Source organism: Xiphias gladius, chromosome 12, assembly GCF_016859285.1.
Source record: "Xiphias gladius isolate SHS-SW01 ecotype Sanya breed wild chromosome 12, ASM1685928v1, whole genome shotgun sequence".
NCBI classification, from domain to species: Eukaryota; Metazoa; Chordata; class Actinopteri; order Istiophoriformes; family Xiphiidae; genus Xiphias; species Xiphias gladius.
In genome coordinates, this window is record NC_053411.1 from 2,614,028 (window position 1) to 2,636,938 (window position 22,911).

Below are 22,911 nucleotides of genomic sequence, written 5' to 3' on the forward strand. Positions count from 1 at the left end.
TTGTAAGCAACAAATCCAGCAACTGTCTCTGTTATTTTTAAAATAAGACATGATGAATGTTAAATGATTAGGAGAAAAAATAATAATTGGATAGAGCAAAAAACAGCAGATAAATAACAACTTAAGATGTAAAACAAGTTACTGAGGCTGAAAAATATGCACACTATTATTAAATATATGAAAATAATGATAACAGAACTGCTCCTGGCAGTCAGTGCTTCTTGTGAACATTCCTCTCAGTCATGTATCATGACCCTAAATGATACGTGTAGGGTTGGTGTAGGTCAGCTGGAAACTCAGTCAGTGTCTGAGGCGAGCAGCTGTGCTGTTGAGGCAGTGCTGTTGTTCCTCAGCAGGGAGTCCCTAGCAATCATCTGTGATTGGACACACGGGCTCCAGGACTACAACTATTGCTTAATTCTCCAACATCTGGCCCATCGTACCGTACAGTACCAATGATAGTGTAGTGCCAGTCTCGTGTGTTCTGTCTCTTGAACTCAAGGTCAAAGTCACTGGTGCTGAAGCTCTTGGTAAGTAAACAGCTGTTAATGTTAAAATTGGCTATTTAGCGACAGCAAAAACTTACATAGAGCACCTTTTAAGCAGGGAATCGGTCCAACATGTTGAAAGATCACTCCGGCTTTTCCTGCTATCATAGGCTGCACATCAAAAAGCTACAAATGTAAGTTGAGCCCATAGTCACATTTGACTCTTGAGGGACCATTACAATTTGCAAAACAATGGTCATGTGCTTGAAAGCTTCTACACTGACTCTGTTACCTTCTTACAGTATGAATAATGTTAGCTAGGTTACAAGGCTACAAAAAAGTAGCCCAGGGAAGCCTTCATCAGTCTCAGTCTGTCACGAGTAGCACATTGTAGCACTCCTTTGAGAATATCTTGCATTGCTTCCCTTGAACTAGGACAATGCAATGTTTTTCAGTTACCTAATCTGCATGTTGAGATGTGATCATAACATGGGTAGAATTGAGATAACAAGAATTCATATGGGGTCTCAATAAGCTTTTTACCAACTCTGTAGCCTGTTCAAAGCAATATGTTCATTTCAACTCCCAATTCCACCTGTCAGTCCTATGTTTGGGAAAACAGAGACATCCAGCACATCTATCTCCCGTCACTTTTCAGTTAATAGCAGACAGATCTGTCAGTGTTACTGAGGTCTGACACAGAAGAAGCCATTTTCTGCAAGTCTCCTATTTTGTAGCTAAGGAAAAATCCATGCATAAACCTTTTCCAAATCTGTGTTTCCATAGCAACCTGGCCTCCAAATTCTATAATTCATGTTTTCGTCTTTCCATAGCAGTTGTGTTATAGCGGAGCCTGTTCCTTATGGATAGATAATTCTCTAATTGAGACTTAGTATTCTTATGTTTAATACTGATGAATACATATGTCTACATGTAGCACCAATGTGCTTGATGGAGTATGTTAAATATTAAATCCCAGATTTGTGTTTGCTTGGATGAATGACAGCCCCCCCCCCAACTTGTAGGATGTGTTACCCCTAATAGCATTTAGCTGCTCCAGTACAGCCCCCTAAACTTTCAAATTAAAACATCTCTCCTCCTTTTACCCTCTCTTGTAAACCCTTTCATTCACCTCCTGTACACACACAAGTCATCACATTTCCCCCTCATAGCGGGAAAATAAAGCGTTACAAGTGGCTTCACCTAACAACCCCCTCCCTCCTGTGGCGAGCGAGCCATATGGTCGAGCACAGATTAAAAGCATTTGTTGTCAACGCCTGCTCCGCCCAGTGGATTACCCACCCACAGAGAGAGAAGGAGAGGGTGTGTTTCTGTGGGACTGGATGGGAGGGGGGATCTCTGTGGGCATTGTGGATACAGAAAAATTGTAAATTTCGTGTTTAGAAAAGAAGTTTAGAGAATTGTGTGATCTACCTGTACAGGTCCAGGTTTGACGATTGTTACTATAAACCACACACATTCAAATACACCCATGACCTCATCTATTGGCTACCCTAATTGGATGAGTGTGTTGGCAGATGACTGCTCTTTAATGAGGAGATTGGAAGAGACGTTAAGTAAATTACATCCAGGAGAAGGTTAATGAAACTAAAAAGACCTTTAAAGTGAAGGCCACATCTAATTGTGTGTTTTGGCTAGTGATGGAGCTAAACTGAACTGGAATGGTATGCGTGTGTATGTGAGTATTTGCTAAATGGTGACTGTGTTAGCATTTAGCATAAACATGTGTAAGTAAATAAGTCCTTAAAATGTCATTGTTCTTAAAAAAGACTTAAAACTTGAGAAGAGACGTAACACATTATTCCGCTTACAAATGAAAAGCCCATCAACAACATAATACAAATCTGCTCAGTTTCTTATACTTATGGGTTTTGCTGCTACGGCCTTACTTGGTCTGGTATGATCAGTAGCTAATTGTGGCTAATATTAGCTAACTTTAGATAGGTATTGCTGTGTAATTGACTTTACTAACGGTATGATTCTTATGTGCCAGTTACACGTGATTGATGAAGACAACCAAAGGTGCTAATATGCTACTTTTTTGGTAGCCTTGCTAGCTTATCTACTATAAGTTTAAAGATCAAGAAATATAACAGCTGTCCTTGGAAAATGAGAAAAATTCTCTACAGCAAAGGGGAGAAATGTGGTTAATCTTGTTAATCAAGCCGCTGCTCATCTTTATTCATTCACCTCTATTTAGTTTTAATAAAGCAGTACCCTCTGACTGCTATTTGAAATGTAATCAGTGGAAATATTTTCAAATGTAAAAATAATGCAAGCCAACCTCCTTACACAATATGAACTTACACTCTTCTTGAATAGTGGAGGTAAACCAGCAGTAAACATGCTAGCGTAAGTGCTAGCTCAGCTACCTCTGTCAGTCACGTGTCCCTTCCCCTGAAGGACATAACAGCCCCTCCAGAGTTTGCCCATTCCACATTCTCTCAGTAAGGGAATCCTGGGAAATTAAGCGAAATTCAGTGTGCCGGTATAACTGCCAATTGTAGCCACTGCAGCTTCTGTTAAAACAAACATTTTGCAAACGTCTTGATCGGAAACATATGTCTCTGTGGTGGAATAGAATACATTCTCATTTCTGCTTTTGCTTGATACCAAAGGAGTAATTTGAATCATTCTCCTTTGTTTCATAATACAGACAACCTCACCTGGAATTCGTTATTCTGCCTCCCTTTGCCCCCACAACATATTTACATTTCATTATACTTCAAATGTCTCAGATACTGTATTTAGAATATAGGAAACCTCTTTAAAACCAAAGTGCAAATCAATTCCCTGTTTGCCCTGTTTGTCTGTGTGCAAATGTGCATGTGTTTAAAATTGCCTTTCACTGGCTACTCCGGTTACACATGCTGTAATCACCATCAGGCTGACAAGGTTAAGTTTGTATGTCTACAGTATGTCTTCTCATTCAGTGAATGGTTGTTTTTTTTTTGTTTTTTACTATTATACCATTTTGTTACATTTTATGTAATTTTGTGAAGTTACAGAAAATTACTAAACATGTTATCTGAGCAAAATTAATTATCCAATATGATGGGTCCGAATTGTAATTATCCATTAATTCCTATAAAATTGCAAACCCATAGCACTCCTAATAATAAGGTCTTTTATTAGGAATGAGATGAAAATTAGATTAGATTAGACAGAAATTGTCCAGCTCAGAGGTGTCAGCCTGTAAAATCTGCAAACAAGCCTCACTCTGGCATGATATTCTTAGTAATACTACATGTTCCCCATGATAGTCTAAATATTAGCTGAGAAGACTTTCCACCACCTAAAGATAGAAAACTAGTAAATACTGGTAGGTTTTTTGGATTCACTGAAATTTTTCATTTTTTAAGATTAACCTGCTTCTAACTTAGATCTAAAAGTGAATTACTTATAACATATTTGTGAGGATGTTTGCTATTCCCATTATTTTCCATATGGTGATCCATAGGGTTCTACACTTGGTCCACTCCTTTTTTGACTATACATACTTTGGTTTGGGTTGGGGTTCAGTAGCATGTTTTAGCCTGATTCCAGCAGGGAATTTCCCTATTATAATTGAAACCTTTTGAATCCCTTATCATATCTTTATAGAACAACACTGAGCAATGAAAATCATAAATGAATTAGTATTTAATAGCTAAAAGTTCAAAGGTATACATTCAGATACTCAATAGATTCTAATATTTTTCTGATATTTAATATATTTGCTATTTAGATAAATGGCTCCCTACTTTTTGTTTTTTGGTTTGTTTTTTCGTAATTTTTTTAAATATTTGCTTATAAGATAAGTGTGAAGATCGGAGATTTGATTGGACATTTATTCTCTCAGCTAAATCAAGGTATCTTCCAAACTTGGAACTGGGTCCATAATAGCACCACTTCTCATAACCCAAACTACTTCCGCTAGGCCAAATTGTACAAAAACACAGTGAAATATTTCAAAACTATATGGATGATATTGGCAAGCACCAAATGACCCCAACAGTCTAAATTGGTAAATAGACTGGTTGAATAGCACTACAATATGGATGTATGAAAACTATTCGGAATTTAACAATGGCAAAACAATAATTGTACTTCTAGGTGCTGATTCTAAGAAAGACTAAATTTTATGTTGATTTAAATTTAGGCAAAACAGGCTTATTTTAATGCAAAAAGTTTGGGTCTTATTATAGATCATCTTTTGGAATTCAGTAATCATATTGACTTTGTCAGTAAGATAAAATTTTTCTATCTGAAAAATATTGCAAGTCAGTGAATACATTTCTGTTTGCGAAAAAGATAATAATGGAGTTAGTGGCATGAATAAAATTCCAGATCCCTCGAAATGCAAAACTAATTTGAGGCTTTTTTTAATTGATCAAGAAAGGTTTGAACCCTTTTGTTTTGTTTTTGATTGTACATTACTCAGTTTCGGAGGTCCTTGGTGTATATGTTTAGATGGTTTTCAGTTCTTCTCATTAAAATGTTTTTCTAAAAGTGTATTGTTATTTTGTCAGATATGGTAACTGTGCTAATCCTGTGTTTGCTTACTCAGTTAATATTCATTCATTCATAGAAAACTCCAAAGCTGCTTTCTAATATGGTTTCTTTGATGCTCTCAACAATGAGGAGTCTTTCTCCCTACACTAACATATTCAGTGAATGAGAATTGTTTGGGTGATATTTTCAACAGTAAGAGGATTGTGTGGATTGTGACCTAGAAGATTGCAAAGAGAATGGGGACATTAACCTCCCTGATGTCAGCAGACAAGAACACACATATGCACATGGAGTGAATACAAACATACATCTCACCCTGGATGAGACGGACACCGAGATGTAGAAACAGTAGGGACCTGATGTCTGAAGCTCTTATTAAACTGCATACCATTAATTCTGAGAGCCAATCAATTGCAATGAAAAGACCTGTATGACTTTAATTTGCATTCAGTCCAGCAGAATCAATACAGCCCCGCTCTGGGCTACAGTTTGACACAGATCTGCATTAGCAAAACACGATGCCTGTCTCCTTTAAACAGTCCATGAGATGAAGTCTAGTGATCACAATCCGAAAGAAAAGTCACTTGGGGACTGGACTAGTGCGAAAAGCTTGGTATAATCCTAGTATTGAACACCAGTCACCAGTAGGAGTCAACTCATAACATAACCACCAGTACTGATAATTATATTTCTAGATTTAATTAGTCTATAGCATTGGTTGTGCCAATATCCAAGACTTTGATGCCAGATAGTGACAAGTATTCAGTGTTTCCCCTGTACTGTTCCTTACTAAAGGACACAGTTCCCCTTAAAGACAGCGCAGCACTGCAGCATGTGTTCAGAAATCATGCAGTAAAAATCTGGGCTTAGGTTTCAGTGTGGGTGAAGGCATTTTGAAAAGGTCAAATGGAGGCAGGTTACGCTGATTGTACATGTAAACTTAAAGGAGCAACTCAACGCACTTACATGGCATCAGCAGGGGAACTTACACTGACAGTATTATTTACCAATATGTGTATATGTACTAGGGTTTCTTTACTGATTACCCCCACCCCCAACATATGGAATATTTTCAATCATTAAGCTGTTGTGATGAATTCGGACATAAAGTTAAACTCTGATATTTTAACACATATATTACATGTTCATGTAACTTTTCATTGAGCTGGCAGTCTGTCATAGCTGTACATGGGGCAAGGGCCACATTGGTGCAAAATGTGGCTTCAAAAGGTTCAAATTCATATATCACTTTTGTAATCTGTATGACCATATAACAGCTTTTTCACTGTAACTAAAGATGGTCTCTGATATTGACAATCATTGGTCAGGTTTATCAGGTTGCACCAATAGCAACATAGTGAAACTTCTGCACAAATGACTAGAAGCTCCGAAGACTAGCACCCACATCATGTTTGCATGTGGAAAGCTGCAGACTGCAGCTTTTACACATTTTGTTGCAAAGTTGATACCATGTTACCATATCACCTGTTTCCAATAGAAATGAATGTTGGCAAAGCAGTCCCCAACTCAAAGTCCACTTAGTAGCTTTTTCTGTGCCTTTCAACAATATCATACCGTCTTCATCAAGGATGGTGATTGATTACTACTATTTACAAGATCAAGAATGATATTTCATGTTAAACCTTTACCCCAACACAGATTAGAAGTGCTAAAAGTGCTATGGATAATTTCATAACATATCCATGACAACTGAGCAAACTCCATCTGTAGATGAAAACCATGTGATGTGCCCCAGAAAAAGCTTGTATCTGTGTAGTAACAAAAAAGAAGAATAATGAAGATCTCTAAAATAAAATCAAAAACAATTAAACCCTTAAAACATGTTGATTTTTTTATATAATACTTTATACTTTAAATATAATCTTACTGCACTGGCTGGTTTCTTGATGTGTTTTAAAACATAAATGTGAAAAAACTTAAAAATGTATTGATAAGAAGTTTCAACAGTGGAGCCATTGGCATTGGCCCCAAAATTACTTTCTGCACCTGATGGATTTTTATTTCAATTTTCAGTTTCAGTGGATAGTTTAAGCATCAATTTTAGGGATCTTTTTGAGCTCATGTGCTTAATTTGATAAACCTTGTATATGAGCACAAAATATTGGCCTCATATCAGTCCATGCTCACTGTCTGTGATGCCCCCTCCCCCTTCCTGTTTTGGCATGCTGCCCTATGCCGACCACCCTCTCTCTCCTCTCTCTTTACATGCATAGCTAGGCCGGTGGGTGTAAAAATAGCTGGGATGGGAGGTGGTGGGGTGGGGAGAGCTGTTGGTCAGGGAGTTGGAATTAGCAAAGAGGAAGAGCTAGCACTGTACTGGCTGTAGTAAAAGGACACAAGTCCAGTCAAGGGGTGAACAGGGACAGGAGCCCTGCTGAGGCCAAAGGGAAGTGAGGTTTGGTTAGGACTGAGGTGGTCGCCCCCCCCCCCGATGGTAGCCTGTAAGGTTTTTAGGGGGAGGGTAGAGGAAGCAAGGGAAGAGAGTGGATTATCAGACTCATTAAATGCTCACTTAGATTCCTTTACGTTCTGATGGGATAGACTTGAATACCTTGCATCATGGGCAACACGGCCATGTGTAAGGTGTGCGGCTCGGACAAAGGCCTTAGGACAGCCGGGAGCCAGTTTAACCTGGACCATAATCATTTGCCAGAGTACTATTGTGTGGAGCATTTTCCTGTGCAGCCTCCGTTGATGTTGGTAAGAGCTTACACTGGCAGGTGCAGCACACACAGTGCAATTTCAGGCAACTGGGACGCTCCTGAGGTGCTCTTTTTGGGGTATTTTGGGAGATTTGTATAGATGAGAAGGTTTTGAGTAACTTTTTCTAGGCATAAACTTGGAAGTCAGTATCAGCCCTTCCTTTTAATTCTTGAGCTATTTTTATTTTGGTCACAATCTTGATGACAGTGTTCTTTGTAGCTCAGCTGGAGTGCATTCTTTAGTTTTTCACATTAACTACCTTTGCATGGAGGTGATACATTTTTCTTTTTGCAAAGAAAATGGTGTACACTGCATTAGACTCACTGTTATAACTTGAGAATCAGTACCGATTTGTACCTTGTAATAGGTGTTAACAGGCATAGACAAATTACCCAGGTGTTTATGGTTTGAGCTTTTTCAGAAGTGTGTGTGTATTTGTGTGTAAATGTGTGTATGAAAAGGAGTGGGATGGTGCTCCCTCTCCTCTCCCTTTAAAGGCCAGTGTGACATTTTTGTTACTAAAGTATCCCTGCACAGCAGCATGTGGACTCTTGCATTTAATTTGAAAAGCAATTTAATGCCGCTACTGCTTTGCTGCTACGGGGAATTCAAGGCAAAAATGTCTCTTTAATTTAGTCTGGTGCTCAGTCTTAATGTCTCATTTTTCCTAGAGCAAAGAATAAAAATATATGTCAGCGGGGCAACAATATTTTGTTTGTGTCTAAATGAGGTTTCTTGAATTATGTGACATTTTTGAGACAGTTGACCTGCCCTAATGTTTTTTTTTAGATACTGGAACTTGTTTCTTCATATCCATGAATTGCAAACCTGTAAGTGGAGTATCTCAAACTATTTGGAAGAATTCTAACTGATAAATATATTTTGAGCCTAAACATAAATAGGGACAGTTTTGCAGTTTTCATTTAAAGCAGCTGTTATATCGGGTATCACTAAATATAGAGATTTCTTCTCCATAATTACACAAAAAAAAATTTACAAGTTTTTGTAAGCATTCAAGTAAATGTTTCAGTTCTGTCAATTTTGCCTGGAGAAATAATTTACACGGTAAACTGTGATGACACAACAGTAGCCATACCCCACTGTACCTATTGTTTGGAAACTGTATTTGTACAATTTCTTTGCAACTGTAATTAAAATGCATGTTAAGCCAACTGGACAATGTTGGGCATAGACACTGTAGATACTGTGCTCATAATATAGGTTTTAAACACATTTCAGTGCATCAAAGGACATCAACGATTCGGATATATTATTTAATGTCAGGATCTGTGTGACACACACATACACAAATACTGTAAATACTGTAAATAATAAATATTTAGTGTTGGGTTTAGTTTCACCACTTATAATACCCTAATTTTCAGCAATAGGTTGCTGTTTGAGTGGAAAAGCACTGAAAAACCCACTATGCACTACCTGCCCAGCACCAAACAGCAGACAATGTGATGAGAAACACAAAGACGAAAGTCAGTGAACCTGCAAAGCAGTGAAATAGAGCTGAACGTCATTACTGAGGTGGACAAACAGTGTGGCTGTCTCTAAATGAGTGATTGCATGTGTGTGTGGTGAAGTCACACCATTTGCCATCAGTGTTCTGGCTCAGCACTGTCTCTAACACAGTTATCCAGTCTCTTATACTGACTGATAAACATGTGAATGGATTATTGCAGTAATAAACTGCTGTTGATGAATTTGCATCCCATGTGAGGTTGTGATAGAGAAACAAAGATGGGCAGTGCAGGTACCCCAACTCGAGTCTGCCACTACACTCACATGACATTCTCCTCTCACTGTAACACATATCCAACACACCCTTTTAATCATGGTGGAATACTTAAGCCACCGGTGCTCTACTCATGCCTACACATACCGCCCACCTGAAAGACAGGCCACTGCCCACTGCTGTCACCATCTCTAAAGCCCCACCTCCACCCCAGCATCCACCTGTAGGCTCAGAGTCTAGCTTCCCATCAAGGGGGGAAATAAAAACACGTTCTTGAAGTTATAACAAGTGATCATGCTTCCATTCTAGGTTTTATAGATATGGGGAAACTTCAAAATCAGCCCAATAAGCATTAAAGGAGTACATTAATAGTGACAAGTTATTTTTGAGACGTTTGGTCTTTCCATATTTTGTGAAGTTAGCACGTCTAATCAAGGTCAAGTCAGTAGGATTCATTATCTGGGAAACATGAATGTCTGTACAAAATGTTGTGCTTAACCCCATAGGATATTTAGAGAACGGTTATCCTCAGGGGATAATGACTGTTTTTACAAAATATCAAGGCAATATATCTTGAAATTTTTGAGATATTTGAGTCTGGAGCACACAAGTGCACAAACATGGTCCATACAAGAAACCCCACCCACCCTCTGTTTCTATCTATTCTGAAAGAGCTCTATGTCTTGACCTGTGACCTTTGACCCCTTCTCACACTGAGATAGTGCAGCTTTAAAGTGCCTATCATATTCTCTTACTTATGAGTTAAAAAGTGGTAAATACAGCTTGTAACATGTCAAGTTTTTACTTTAGAAGTGAAATTTTTACCCTGATCAGATAGTACTCTTTAGTCCCTATTGAGCTTCTCTGTCTGCAAACACTTTAATTAGTTTTGAATAGCTGTGCATTGAATTAAAATAATTTTTTAAAAGTCCTGTCATATGTCAGACCAGGACATTTATCATATTGGCAATGTGTTCTATGTCAGAATAGTGTTAAAAATGAATTATATTGGGTAAGAGAGGAGGTTGTTTCTTGCATAATATTCCTTACATAATGCATATGTATATAATGTTCACAGCACATACATATATGATGTAGCTGTATGGTACAGATGTATAAAACCACTACATGTATGCTCGCGCTCATGCATTTCCATCTAAATTTAGCTGGAACAAATAATCCTCCAGTTCCTGAACTGATGGACTGTATGCTACTAGGTCCACAAGGTAGCTCTGATCGACTTGAAAAAGCCCAGGGCCACTTCCAAGTTGTCTTCCAAGGCTTGGTACGGCTGTATGCAGGTCAGCTGACATTGATCATGAAGGGGATGGAAACACAGGGAAGGTGAATGTGGTGAACAGGCTATTTACACACTGCATGAAGGTCTGTCATTATATTATTAATGTCACTGTGGGATGAAAACCTCACACCTCCAGCCAGAAATAAAAGCAGCTTTTTATTTGGTGTGTGCGTGTGTGTCTGTGTGTGTGTGTGTGTGTGTGTGTGTGTGTGTGTGTGTGTGTGTGTGTGTGTGTGTGTGTGTGTGTGTGTGTGTGTGTGTTTGTGTGTTTTTGGGTGGGTGAAGGGGGTTGGTTCCAATGAATATTGGTTGTGTTCCTTTAAGTGCTGTTGTAATCTATGTGTGCAAGGCAACGCTAAGGAGCTTTTAATATCAGAAACACACACACAAACAGAACCAGCACAAATGGGAGTATTGCTGTTGCTAGTAAACAGATACTGTTATCCTGTCCTGACAGCTAGGAATGGAATGTGCTCCTTCAACCAAATCAACAAGGACGCATTTGCAAGTTATGTGTGTGTATGTGTATGTAGTTTGTTCCTAATCTTGTTCTTCTGTTGGCTCATCGTCCTTTTTAAACCATTCCTAAGTTTAGGATAGTTTAAAGTTATAATTGGGTTTAGTTTATACTTATGGTGCTGCTTAACTGTAAAGTTAATGATTGATAGCCTGAGTTTTTGGTAGATACTTTAACTCCTACTTACCATGACTGTTCATTGCCTTAGCCAAGGAGGTAATGTTTTTCGCCCTTGTCTGTTTGTTTGTCAGCAGGATTACTCAAAAGGTACTGAACTGATTTTTCACTGAACTCGTAGGAGGGGCGGGGCCTTGGTCAGGGAAGAACCCATTAAACTTGGGGAGCAGATGCGGATCATTTACTATGAATTAGAATTTTTTTCTTTGAGGTCTGGCGTATGTTGTTTGACATTGGCCTTGGCGGAGGTATGCGCTCTACCAAGTGCCATTCTAGTTTTTTAGCTACATTAATCATATTTGACCAATAGAGGGCAGAAGAACTCAGGCTGACAAAAGTTGATATGGTTAACGTTATGTGTTAGGAAACACCTGCCTACATAGACATCCAGCAGATACAGAGCAGTATTAGCATTTGTTTGTTGTGTTTCTGTTCAACCCGTCAAAATGCCAACATTCCTGTAAATCCATTATATATTCCTCTTGTAGCTCTCTTTTGGTCTTCACCAACCCCTATGAAAAAAAGTCCAGCACCTTAGCTGCTCTTTGCTTCACTATGTTCACCAGGTAGTTAACTTTGTCTGTCTGCTGTTTGCTGCTAGGTAGCAACAGTAGATACCATATATTAAATTCAAGGGATTTAAAACCTTTTTTTTTTAATTTGAGAGAGTATAGGGTCTAAATACAATACATTCAATATTCCAACATATAACATAATCGTCGTTTCTTCAAGAAATCAAATTTCATGATTTGACCCGGTTTCAGTAGCTCATTCACAAGTACCTTATAGCCAATATTGCATTAACACATACCTAATTATCACACACACACACACACACACACACACACACACACACTAACACACACACACTAACACACTCACACATACATATACACACAAACACACTACAAGCAAGATGACATAAGATGAAACAGGTTTCCTTATTTAAGGTTTCGTTATTTTCGTTATTTTTCAAGTTTTGCAATATGAGCTTCTTATAGACAAATGACCAAAAAAAGAATTTGCCATCATGTTGAGTATTATTTTATCCACATTTTGAAAGACACAAATTATTGGTGAAAATAATTTGTAATCCATCTTTCAGTATCCGCTAAAGTCTAATTTTCTCACATTACCAAAAAGCGTGTTGAGGGAGTAAATCTGAGTGTCACATTTTAAACACAGATTGGAGGACCTGGTGCTAAACTTATGAATTGTGTCTCTATTATACTATATTCTTGTCATTAATTTATACCGAATTAGACGTATATTTTCATTAGTGGTAATGTTGTTGGTGAGTTGTGAACATTCCTTCTTTTTTTTCATCTACCATACCAAGATCTATATTCCATTCGTTATTGTATATATTTTGTTCTTCATTGCTCTCAGCTACAGTAAGAATATTATATACAGCACCAACTAATCGTCTTTTTTATCCCTTTTATTTAGAATTTCCCCTGTCTCAGTTGAAACTCTGCTCCCCAATTCAAAGTTTTTTTTTATCCAGTTCAATTGCAAATACTTAAAAAAAAGTTTGTCTCTTAGTTTATATTTATTCTTTAGTTCCTGAAATGAAAGTACTGAATTATGGTTTATAATATCTGTGCATTTCTGAATTCCACAGTTTATCCACGTCTCCCAGTGTAGGTGGATATTTTGAAAAGTTATTGATGGGTTAGCGAAAAGAAAAGTATTGTGCTATCCCTTTCGCATATACTTCTTAATTTATTGGATTGATAAAGTATTAACTTTTTTTTTAAAAGTTGATAGTTGATAGCTAACTGGTTAGACATAAAAAAAAATGAGCTAACATATGTAAAACATTAAGATAATATTATTCAAATGTTAACCATAAAAACAAATACTTACCTACTACACACCAGTAGGTCATTGTCTTTTCCCTTGTGTTTTCAGTCCGCTTACTTCTTATACAGATATCTGGGTTTTTATATCTTCCTCTCTATTCTGGGCTTCACCAACAGCTCGTTTACTTGTTGTGTACAAGAGAACAGTTACTGTTTGTATCTCTAAACCGTATTTGAATATTCCTGTGCTTTTTTCTGAAGATGGTTTTCAATATATGCAAAATATCATATCATACCTAGTTCATGTTACCTAAAAACATTTCCCTTCTTGAAGACCTAAATATTCACAAAAATATCTCAGCCATGAATTTTGCAGCTTTATGATGTTAGCTTTGCTTCTTTCCGCATCGTGCGTCTCTGTGTGAACTTCAAATATGGTAAAACAAAAAAAAAGAAAAAAAAGAAGTGTGTTGACTTGTCAACACAATGCGTGGTATCATAAGTCTCCATTTATTACCAAGTTTATTTTCTTTACTAAAAGTTGCTATGGGAACTCTGCTATGGAAGCTACCACTCATAAGCTTTTTACAGCAGACATTTTGCCATAGCAGGAAAAGCTCAGGTGTAAATAATATCACTAATGAGGGCTGTTTCCATTTAGTGGTTCCAGTTCCAGGGCTCTGCTACGCTGCACGTTTGGCGTAGTGAGCCAACTTTCATTAGTTACACCTGTGCTTGTCATGGGAAGCATCTGTTGGATTTAAGCATGAACGTTCATTCATGACCTTGGAAGCAGTAGTTTGACATAATAATCTTGACTCAAGGTCAGTTTACAACCTTTTTCTACAGTTATTAACTGCATCTCACGGCTTTCATTGACCTTTAGTTAAAATTATTTTGTCAAACAGCTCTTCCCATGGTCAAGAATGAACTTTTACACTTATTTCAAGCCAGCGCAGAGGTCCTAAAAGTGCTCAGAAAAGGGCTCAGGACAACTCAGCAAACTCCTTTGCTTGTTGAGGGCTCATTGAGATGCTCTGGAAAACTCTGGAAAAAGCCAGTAAGTGGACCTTGAGTTAAGTTTTTTGTCTTGTTTTAGCATGTGTGCTAGGAGTGGTTGCCCATGGTAATATTATTCAATCTTATAATCAAAACTATTCTTAACGAAGATATCAGCAGAATCTGGATCCATTCTAACACCTAAGCACCTAAAATTTGAAATGATAGTTTTCCAAAAGTGTGTAGCTTTGACTGTCACCGTTGGTGCTAGTATCACTCAAGAAAATCAATGTGTTAGCAGGTATATCTCACATGTGAGTGATACACTGATGCCCTAATAGGCTGCTCAATGCCTCTCATGTTTTCTTTGCTTAATTCACTAGCTCTGCTTACAGATAGAAAGCCATATTGTCATGGTTACCTGCAGAGAGGGCATTGCTGGTCTCCCTGGTAACTGGGAGGGGTGAGGATGCTCCCAGCCTGGGAACTAGTCTCTCACAGAGTGTGTGTTAGGGACGGTTTAGGGGATGGTTTTGCATTATTGATGCAGCTCCCTGTACTCCACAGATGAAGGCAGTGACTTTGTAAATGAATGTTTGATGTAATGTGCTGGCAGAGGAGCTTTAGGACTGTGCTTTGTCACGCTTGGCAGGTTTGATTATGTCCTGAAGTAATGTGGTTGTCTAGACACAAGAAGGAACATACACAGGGACAGATTCTTATAGAAAGGGCACATATGGTAAAATTACATATGATAGATACATACTGAAGCAGTCCCTGGCACTGGGGATATTTTTTATTTCACTTATCCTAACTCCATTCTGAAATGTTCTTTATTTAACAGTGGTGAACGAGGTGGAAAAGCAATGACCTTCGAGCTCGAATAGGCTCCTTTATTTACCTTTAATTTTTTTAAATTTCTGTCCCTATTTATTGCCAACTCACCCAGACACGACCTTCATGTAACTGTAAGCCTTTCAGAGCAGTTTTTCTGATCTGCACTGCACATTCAAAACATTTCCCCATCAAAGAGAGTGACAAACTCACTAAGCTCCTTATAACCAGGAGTTATGAAACAATTTCTGTAGGAAGCTGGCTGCCACAATTCTCCCTTTCTCTCCAGTGTTAAGTGTTTTACATTCAGAAGTGGCACTTGTCTGAGAGTCCTGTTGGTCTAAGTGTCACTATGGCAACCTGCCAGTTGCTGAAAGATGGGCAAGGTCTTGCATAATGTGACTCTGCAGCTCTGAGGGAAAAGTGACGATATTGTCAGACCGACTTGATTGTAGAAATGGCTGTTTTGTGCAGTGCTGCTAGAAAACAATGTTAAGTCTGTTAGAACATGGATGAGGCTGCATGAACAAGTCTTTCCAGGACTTCGCAGCGTAGTATTTTCCATTTTATTGTGAGTGAGACTGCTTAAAGACATTTAGGAACAAGAGTTAAAGAAATTAGTGAGATGACACTTTAAAAAGCTGAATACAATATATACTTTACCTAAAAATATGTTGGACTAGATAAGAGAATTGTGCAAATATTTGAATGAAAGAAATCCTGTAGTAGAATTCCAGCAGCCATGATGTGTTAAATATAGGTTCATAAGTATATTTATATAAAGGTATTGGTGGGAATAATGAGTACATATATACCGTACATACACATTTATTTAAGTATATAGCATTATATATAGTATATATGCAGTATATTAATATTCACACTCTCAACAGTATTAATAAATTGCTATGGGATATATACAATTGAACCATGATCAGCAATGTAGTAGTAACATAGTATCATTATATAATGATATAAGTAATATAATGCACTGTAAAATAAAAACAGTGTTAGATATGTTACCACTTCTTATACTACAAACTGCTACTTTTTCACTTTAACTAGCACCAGATGAAATAGTTCTTCCCAGGAAACTGCCTTATTAGGAAATTGTGGCTTTGTAAAATAAAGTGTTGCCATTTTATTTCCAAGTTCAGTTGTGGAAATTATTGGACAACCTGAAAAGCTCCCTCTCATATAACATGTAAAGTTTGCACTGTGACAGTATAACAGTATACAGTATACTGACAGTATAGAATACCAGTTCAATAAATATAAAAAAAAACATTTGAGAATATGGTGTTGATCTGGCAAATGCATGTGTGTTTAATTTTAAGTTCTTGTAAGATCACAAATGCCCAAATTACAGCCCAATCAGGTGACCAGTTGTCTGACACCAGAGAGCAAATGTGATAAAACGGCTGCTTCTCTGAAGAGCTGATACATGTCAGTACCTGGAAATACAAGAGTCTTGTATCCTGACAGTTGACCCGCATCAAGTTGCGATATTGTGTGCCAAGAACCTGCTGGTGTTTTTTGCCCTTTAGAGTTGTGACTTGTGTTCCACCAGTTCAAGGCCTCAGACCCTTCAAGTCCTTCCACGTGACTTATACTGCATCGGCACAAATCAATGGCTCCCTTTAACGTAAACATACAAATCAATGGACTTTGTAAAACCATCAGAACCAGCATGGTTGCTTCAAGGTGATTGTATCGGTGAAACAGAAAGCTCCGTTGGCTGTGAGTGTGAGTGATGCAGTGCAGTTCTCTGCAGCAGCCAGACAGCAGCTGACTGCAGGTCAGCCACAAGCATCAGACCAGGGCTATTTGTATGGGTCTGAAGAAGACATCAGTGCTGCAGTGTCACTTCTCATTTTATACACTATCAGTGCTGGGTCTCTGTGAAAATGAGGGCAGGTTGACACTGTAGGTGACAGATTGTGACAAAGGAAAAGACGGACCAAACCTTGATGTAATTTCTGTCATTATTGAAAAGCTTGCTAATGAAAATTTTAGGCAAACCATTACCTTGATAGGTAGTGAAGCCCCATCAATTCCAGTGTGGTGCTGCAGTATATCTGTATCTGACCTCTGACCTCCCTGTGGAAGGAGTAAGGCAGTTTAAATGCAGTAAAAATAAGCATCACACAATGTTTTTCCACAGGAGGACCAGAGGGCTGGGAGGTTTGAACAAAAGCTTTATGTGAGCCACGATTTACCTTTAATGAAGGTACCAAGAGAAAAATGCTGAATCATTCTGCCTCCTTACAGTCCTGGTCTGTTTCCAACTGCAGCTCACTCAGCATCCAAAAACAGACAGGGGACACGTCCTTCCCCAACCAGGGACATACATATTTTTGTGCACTTAGGAAAGATACTGTATATGTCTAATTATAGATGTACAATTTTTGCAGATAATGGTTTATTGTGATATTCTTTTCAATGCCACTATGGATCTTGTTTATCAAGTGCAGTGTCATACAAAAGCAATTCCAAGAGTTGTGCAGAGTGATAAAACAGTAGAAGTTATTATTGTTAAATAATAACAACTTTTATTTGAGCTAAGTTAACTCACTAAGGTAATCTAACGATGTCCTGAGTCTATTCTTAAAGGAAAATACTGTAGGGTTGTGTATCATCTGCATAACTATGTTTATTTTCTTTGCTGATGATAGAACCAGAAGCAGAAGCATATAAAGATTAAACAGAGGAGGTCCAAGAACAGATTCTTGTGGGATGCCATACAGCATGTCATATTTACTAGAGGTGAAATTACCAAGAGAAATAGTATATTCTCGATCAAAAAATATGATCTGAACCACTCAAGCCTGGTTAATTACAAATTATTTGTTTGGGTTAAGGTTCCAGTTTTGTGTGTCACCTTCAGATAGATGAATGGAATTTATCAGAGCAGATATTTTAAACGGTGAGCTCTCAGAAAAACCTTGTGCACTTTGTTCATCCTCATATCATCTCTTTGAGGCTCTTGCATTTGTTTCAAATAAGATTCTTCTTGAAAAGTACTGACATAATGCATAGCAGAGTGTTTGGTCAAAGTCTGGCTGTGTTTGATTCTATGTCACGTTAACAGCTTTTCACAACAAAATCAAGAAAATAACTCACTTCTCATTTAAAAGCAATCAAATTAGAGATAGCTTAGAGAAAAATTTGACTCATTCAAACACAGTGGCTTAATTATGTGATTACTATTCTTTTGACAGCAAGTGACTAAATGTAAATTTGGTTTGGATTTTATGTAGATTGTTTTTAAAAATGTATTACGTCTCTGTCTCTTCTAGTCGGATAGTAACACCAGTTTCCTGCGAGCAGCAAGAGCAGGAAACATCGACAAGGTTTTGGAATATCTGAAAGGGGGAGTGGACATTAGCACCTGCAATCAGGTAGGAGATGCATAACATTACATGCATCATTCACAACACCAAAACACTCCAACTCACACAATTAGGGCTGTACAATATGGACAAAAAAATGACATACTGTATATTTTGATGGAAGTGTGCAAAAAATGGAAACCTTGCGGAGGGCACACAATAACAGCAATAACAATGTAGCAACACAAAGAAAATGGGACTTACATGTTGGAAGACTTCACAACAAGCATACATCAGTAAGCTAAAATATAAATTAAAACACAAGATCGGACATATTACCACCAATCAAAATTGTTATAGCATATGTGTAATATCCTAAAACAATATATCGCAAACAGTTGCCTGTTTACAGATCCAGCAGAGACAGAGCGTTAGCATTCATTCAAAGTCATGTTTGCCTCCATCTCACAAGTCCAATATTCACACTCCTTTTAGTTCTGTTTTGATCTCCACCAGCTCCTGAGGGAAATATCTGGCTCTTTAGCTGCTCAATGCTCCACTGACTTCACCAGCTGGTCTCTGACTGTGTCTGTCTGCTGTTTGCTACCGAGCAGGTAATGGACAGTGGGGTTACCAGAGCTTCTCTGGTTAAAACAGATCCCTTCTTCTGTTGGAAATGGTGTTGTGAGTGAAAATTGCCGGCTGTAAAACGAAAACAGTGAACTGAAAGATGGAAAAAGAGCTGAGGGGAACTGCAGAGTTGGTGATAATTCTCTTTGAGCACATTACTTATAGTTATTTGATCCATTTTTGTTATAAAAAAAATTCTTAGTGCAGTTTTAACTTACCTGTTAAGTAAGTCAAATGTTCTTTCTAACTATTTAGCATACACTGTGTTGAGTGATAGTTATCTTCATACTAATCTGTCATTGCTCGACCATTTCCATTTGTGTTAGTGCTAATCTAACACAGGAGAAAAGTCTGGCTGAGCCACTGGAATTCTGCACACAGATGGAGGACATTCTGTGTGGTTAATTCTTCTTAAACCAATCAGTAGAGGGGTTCAAATGTGAAACAATTAGCAAATAACTGGTTCACAAACATGAATGTTACTTTAAGAAAGCCATATTTTAAATATATTCTTTAGCATCATTCAAAAAAAATCCAAAGAATGTATTATTCTAAGTGTTAATGTGCGCATGTTGTCCACCTGTAATCTGCACACACACATTTTGTATTATTATTCTATGAAAATGGCTCTACATTCCTGTAGGGGACTGTTTGATCAGAGAGAGATTCTTTATTTAGGTCTAGTCATTATATACTCTCCTCTTAGCCCATTAGCCTTCCAGCCATGGATGAAGAAGGGTGTTGTAAGCTGATAGGATGTAAACAGTCCTGCGCTGGCAACAGTAATAAGTAGCAGCCCAGTGAACAAAAGTCACAATTTGTTGAAAGCTAACATTTGCTGGTGGCTCTGTGTTGCATGGAGACTTTTTTGGTATCACCTGATATGCCCTGATCATTTGAGCACTTGAAGATATTTTGGGCTACTGTGATTTAAAGTGTTTCTCTCAAAGTATGTGTCTATCCCCCTGACAAGTACGTTTTAAGCAAAGTTTTGAATGACAACAAAATCAACATGCAAATTAGGTGTTATTCAGCTGGGCAGACATGAAAAAGCAATTTAAATAACAATCAGGACTGCCCGATGTCAAGTAGAATGTCCAAAAGTTAATAGGAGTTTTTAAGAATTTGCTGAGATAGTTGTTACAGAGTGACTTTTATTTCTATTTAATGCTCAACATATGTAATATTTTATTCAATTCACCAACTTCATCAACCAAGTGACTTGACAAAACATATATACATATGTATATATATATATATATATAAACAATAATAATATAATATACAATAATAACATTAATAATAACTGAAGGTCCAGTTACTTCTTATTGTTTATGCCTGCAGTTTGAGTTTACTCATGATCTTGGAATCTTGAAGATTTTGCAACCCCATCAGAACTGAATAAAACTGAATAAAAGACCATGAGGTGGAGTTGAAAGGTCTAGAAAAATCTGTCCTTTTTTTTTGTTTCTTTGTTTGTTTTTTGTTTTTGCCAAATTACTGTTTCCATGGTCAAGCTTGAACTTCCACCCTCAAAACAAGTGACATTTTTGAAGGGCCATAATGTTTGTGTTTTCATTGCCAGTTATTGCTAATTATTACAGATGGGAGACAGTATCTGTATGTGTGATAATGATCTCTGATGGCCAGTACCTGGCTTAGCAGATATTTGTTTTATCAATCAGTGTTACCATGTAAATTTACATGCATAGGTAATATTTCCCATTTCACATTTAAAGGCCTATCCTCTCTTTAGATTTTCGGTTCTCCCAGAAGATTTGTACTGAGTGAAAAGATGCATATTTGTTTATCGGTATCATTGGACCAAAGGAACATTTATTTATTTATGTATCTTGACTCTGAATAGTAATCTGACAGGAAAACAAAAACAAAGAAAACAAAGAAAAATTCAAGGTCCACCTACTAGCTTTTTTCAGAGATTTCAACTGCATCAGTGAATGCAGTTACTATATCAGTTGTCATTAAGACACTGTGAATTTGTCACATTACTATAGACAGAATATTTTTTCCTATGTATAAAAAACAGTTCAAATTTCAAATAATCAGTGAAAGCTCTAGCTCATTTTAGAGTATATCGAGGCCCTAACAAAAATGAAATAAGATATGCCATGTTCCCAAGAAACAAAAACTGCAACCAAAATGACAGAATAAAGATGCAATAATGACAGAATCATCAAGGGAGGAGTCAAAACAAGTCAGATTCTTTCTGATACATCTGGAAATATCACTATAAAGGTTATATCTGCATGAATGCATTTAAAGATATTCTGTCATATCAGTGGATTGATGTATATGTACAAAAATGGCATGTTCATTAATCACATGTTTTAAAACTGGCATGTACATGATTTCAGAGTTGACTTCAGTGATCAATGATGATAACCATTGTTGTTGTGGGCACATTAAAAGTTGGGTAGGCCCACCATCAAGATGAAAAATTAAGTTTTTGTTTTTTTTAATACTAAAATGCCCCTTATGGACAGATTGATGTCAGACTGGTGGTTTAAGAGTAACTGATGTTTGACTGTGAGAACACCTTGAGATTCTTGTCTCACACAAACACATATATGTGCAAACACATAACACTCACCTTGACACAAAAAAAACATAACATCAGTCAAAACTTACAGCCACACAAGTAGACAGCCATGGGACCTAAACAACTCCATTACAGTAATGGAGTACTAGTACTGACCTGACTAGTCAGCGGTAAATGCTTTGTTGTACCCAGGGGACTTGCCTGTGTCACTGCTATAATAATATCTCAAACTAGCTGTAAGCAGTTATTTTTTTTGGACTGACTCTTTACCTTTAAGCTTTATTGTCAATAGTCAGAGGCCAAAATCTCCGAGTATGCTACTGTATGTGTTGGTATATGTTGGTAATGTTGTTGTACAAAATGAAACCTCATGGTGCAACATGGAACATGGTGGAGCATTTAGCAGCTAAAGAGACAGATATTTTTTTTTTCAGCAGTTGGTGGAAACCGAAACAGAGCTCAAAGGAGAGTGACTATTGGACTACCATTCATCAGGAGGACAAAAATTTGACTTCACATGAATGCTAATGTTTCTCCATTTTTTGAATGTTTAACTGGGCAGTTGTTTGCTTTGTCTGTTTCTCTGCCTCCAAGTGGCAGAGAAAATCCGATATTGACCATAAATCTTAACCATAAGCCTACAACATACTTTTAGCTAGTGCTACTGTGTTTTAGCTAGGCTAATGGCTCCAGGTCTTAGCCAGTGAGCTGAGAAACTCATGATAATGGCTTTTACATGAATTAAAGGAAGGCAGCTAATCAATAAAGGAGGTCAAACCTAAGATCACAAGTAAACAAGTACATAAAGTAATTACTTCTCTTGTTAATAATGTATTAATAGCAACTGTAGGCACGCTAATGGTTCAAGGGTGTAGCCAGCTAGCCAAGAGACCTATATTACTGGATTTTCCATGAATTAAAAAAAGGTACCTGATTAACTAAGGAAGACCAGGTTTAGATCAAAAGCAAAATAATAACTGTACATCTGTATATGATTATTTGTTCAACTGTAAATTCTGTGCAGAAAATATTATTCAGTAGCATGCTAAATGAATCTTTACCATTTCCTTAAAAAATCTTGTAAGACAGACATTGAACTTTCCTGGAGTGACTAATGGGCATGAGTGTTTTACTGTACTCTGATGCTGATTATAGTTCAGTAGCACTGCGCTGATGAGCTGTATTTAATCTGCTTAGGCTATATCCGCGTTGCTCCCCGACACAACTCCACCAGTGCTTAAGTAAATTTTCACCACATTACATTTGCATTGCACTAAAATTACAGG

The 22,911-nt window shown here is 37.5% G+C and overlaps 1 protein-coding gene across 1 annotated transcript in view; it reads left to right on the forward strand.

Moving 5' to 3' along the window:
• Nucleotides 1-14,077: 14,077 nt before the first annotated feature.
• ank2b (ankyrin 2b, neuronal) overlaps nt 14,078-22,911 on the forward strand; it is a 91,449-nt gene continuing 82,615 nt past the window's right edge. The window contains 2 exon segments of the mRNA XM_040140906.1: nt 14,078-14,330; nt 18,403-18,504. Coding sequence (XP_039996840.1) covers nt 14,187-14,330; nt 18,403-18,504 — 246 coding nt within the window. The 5' untranslated portion in view covers nt 14,078-14,186.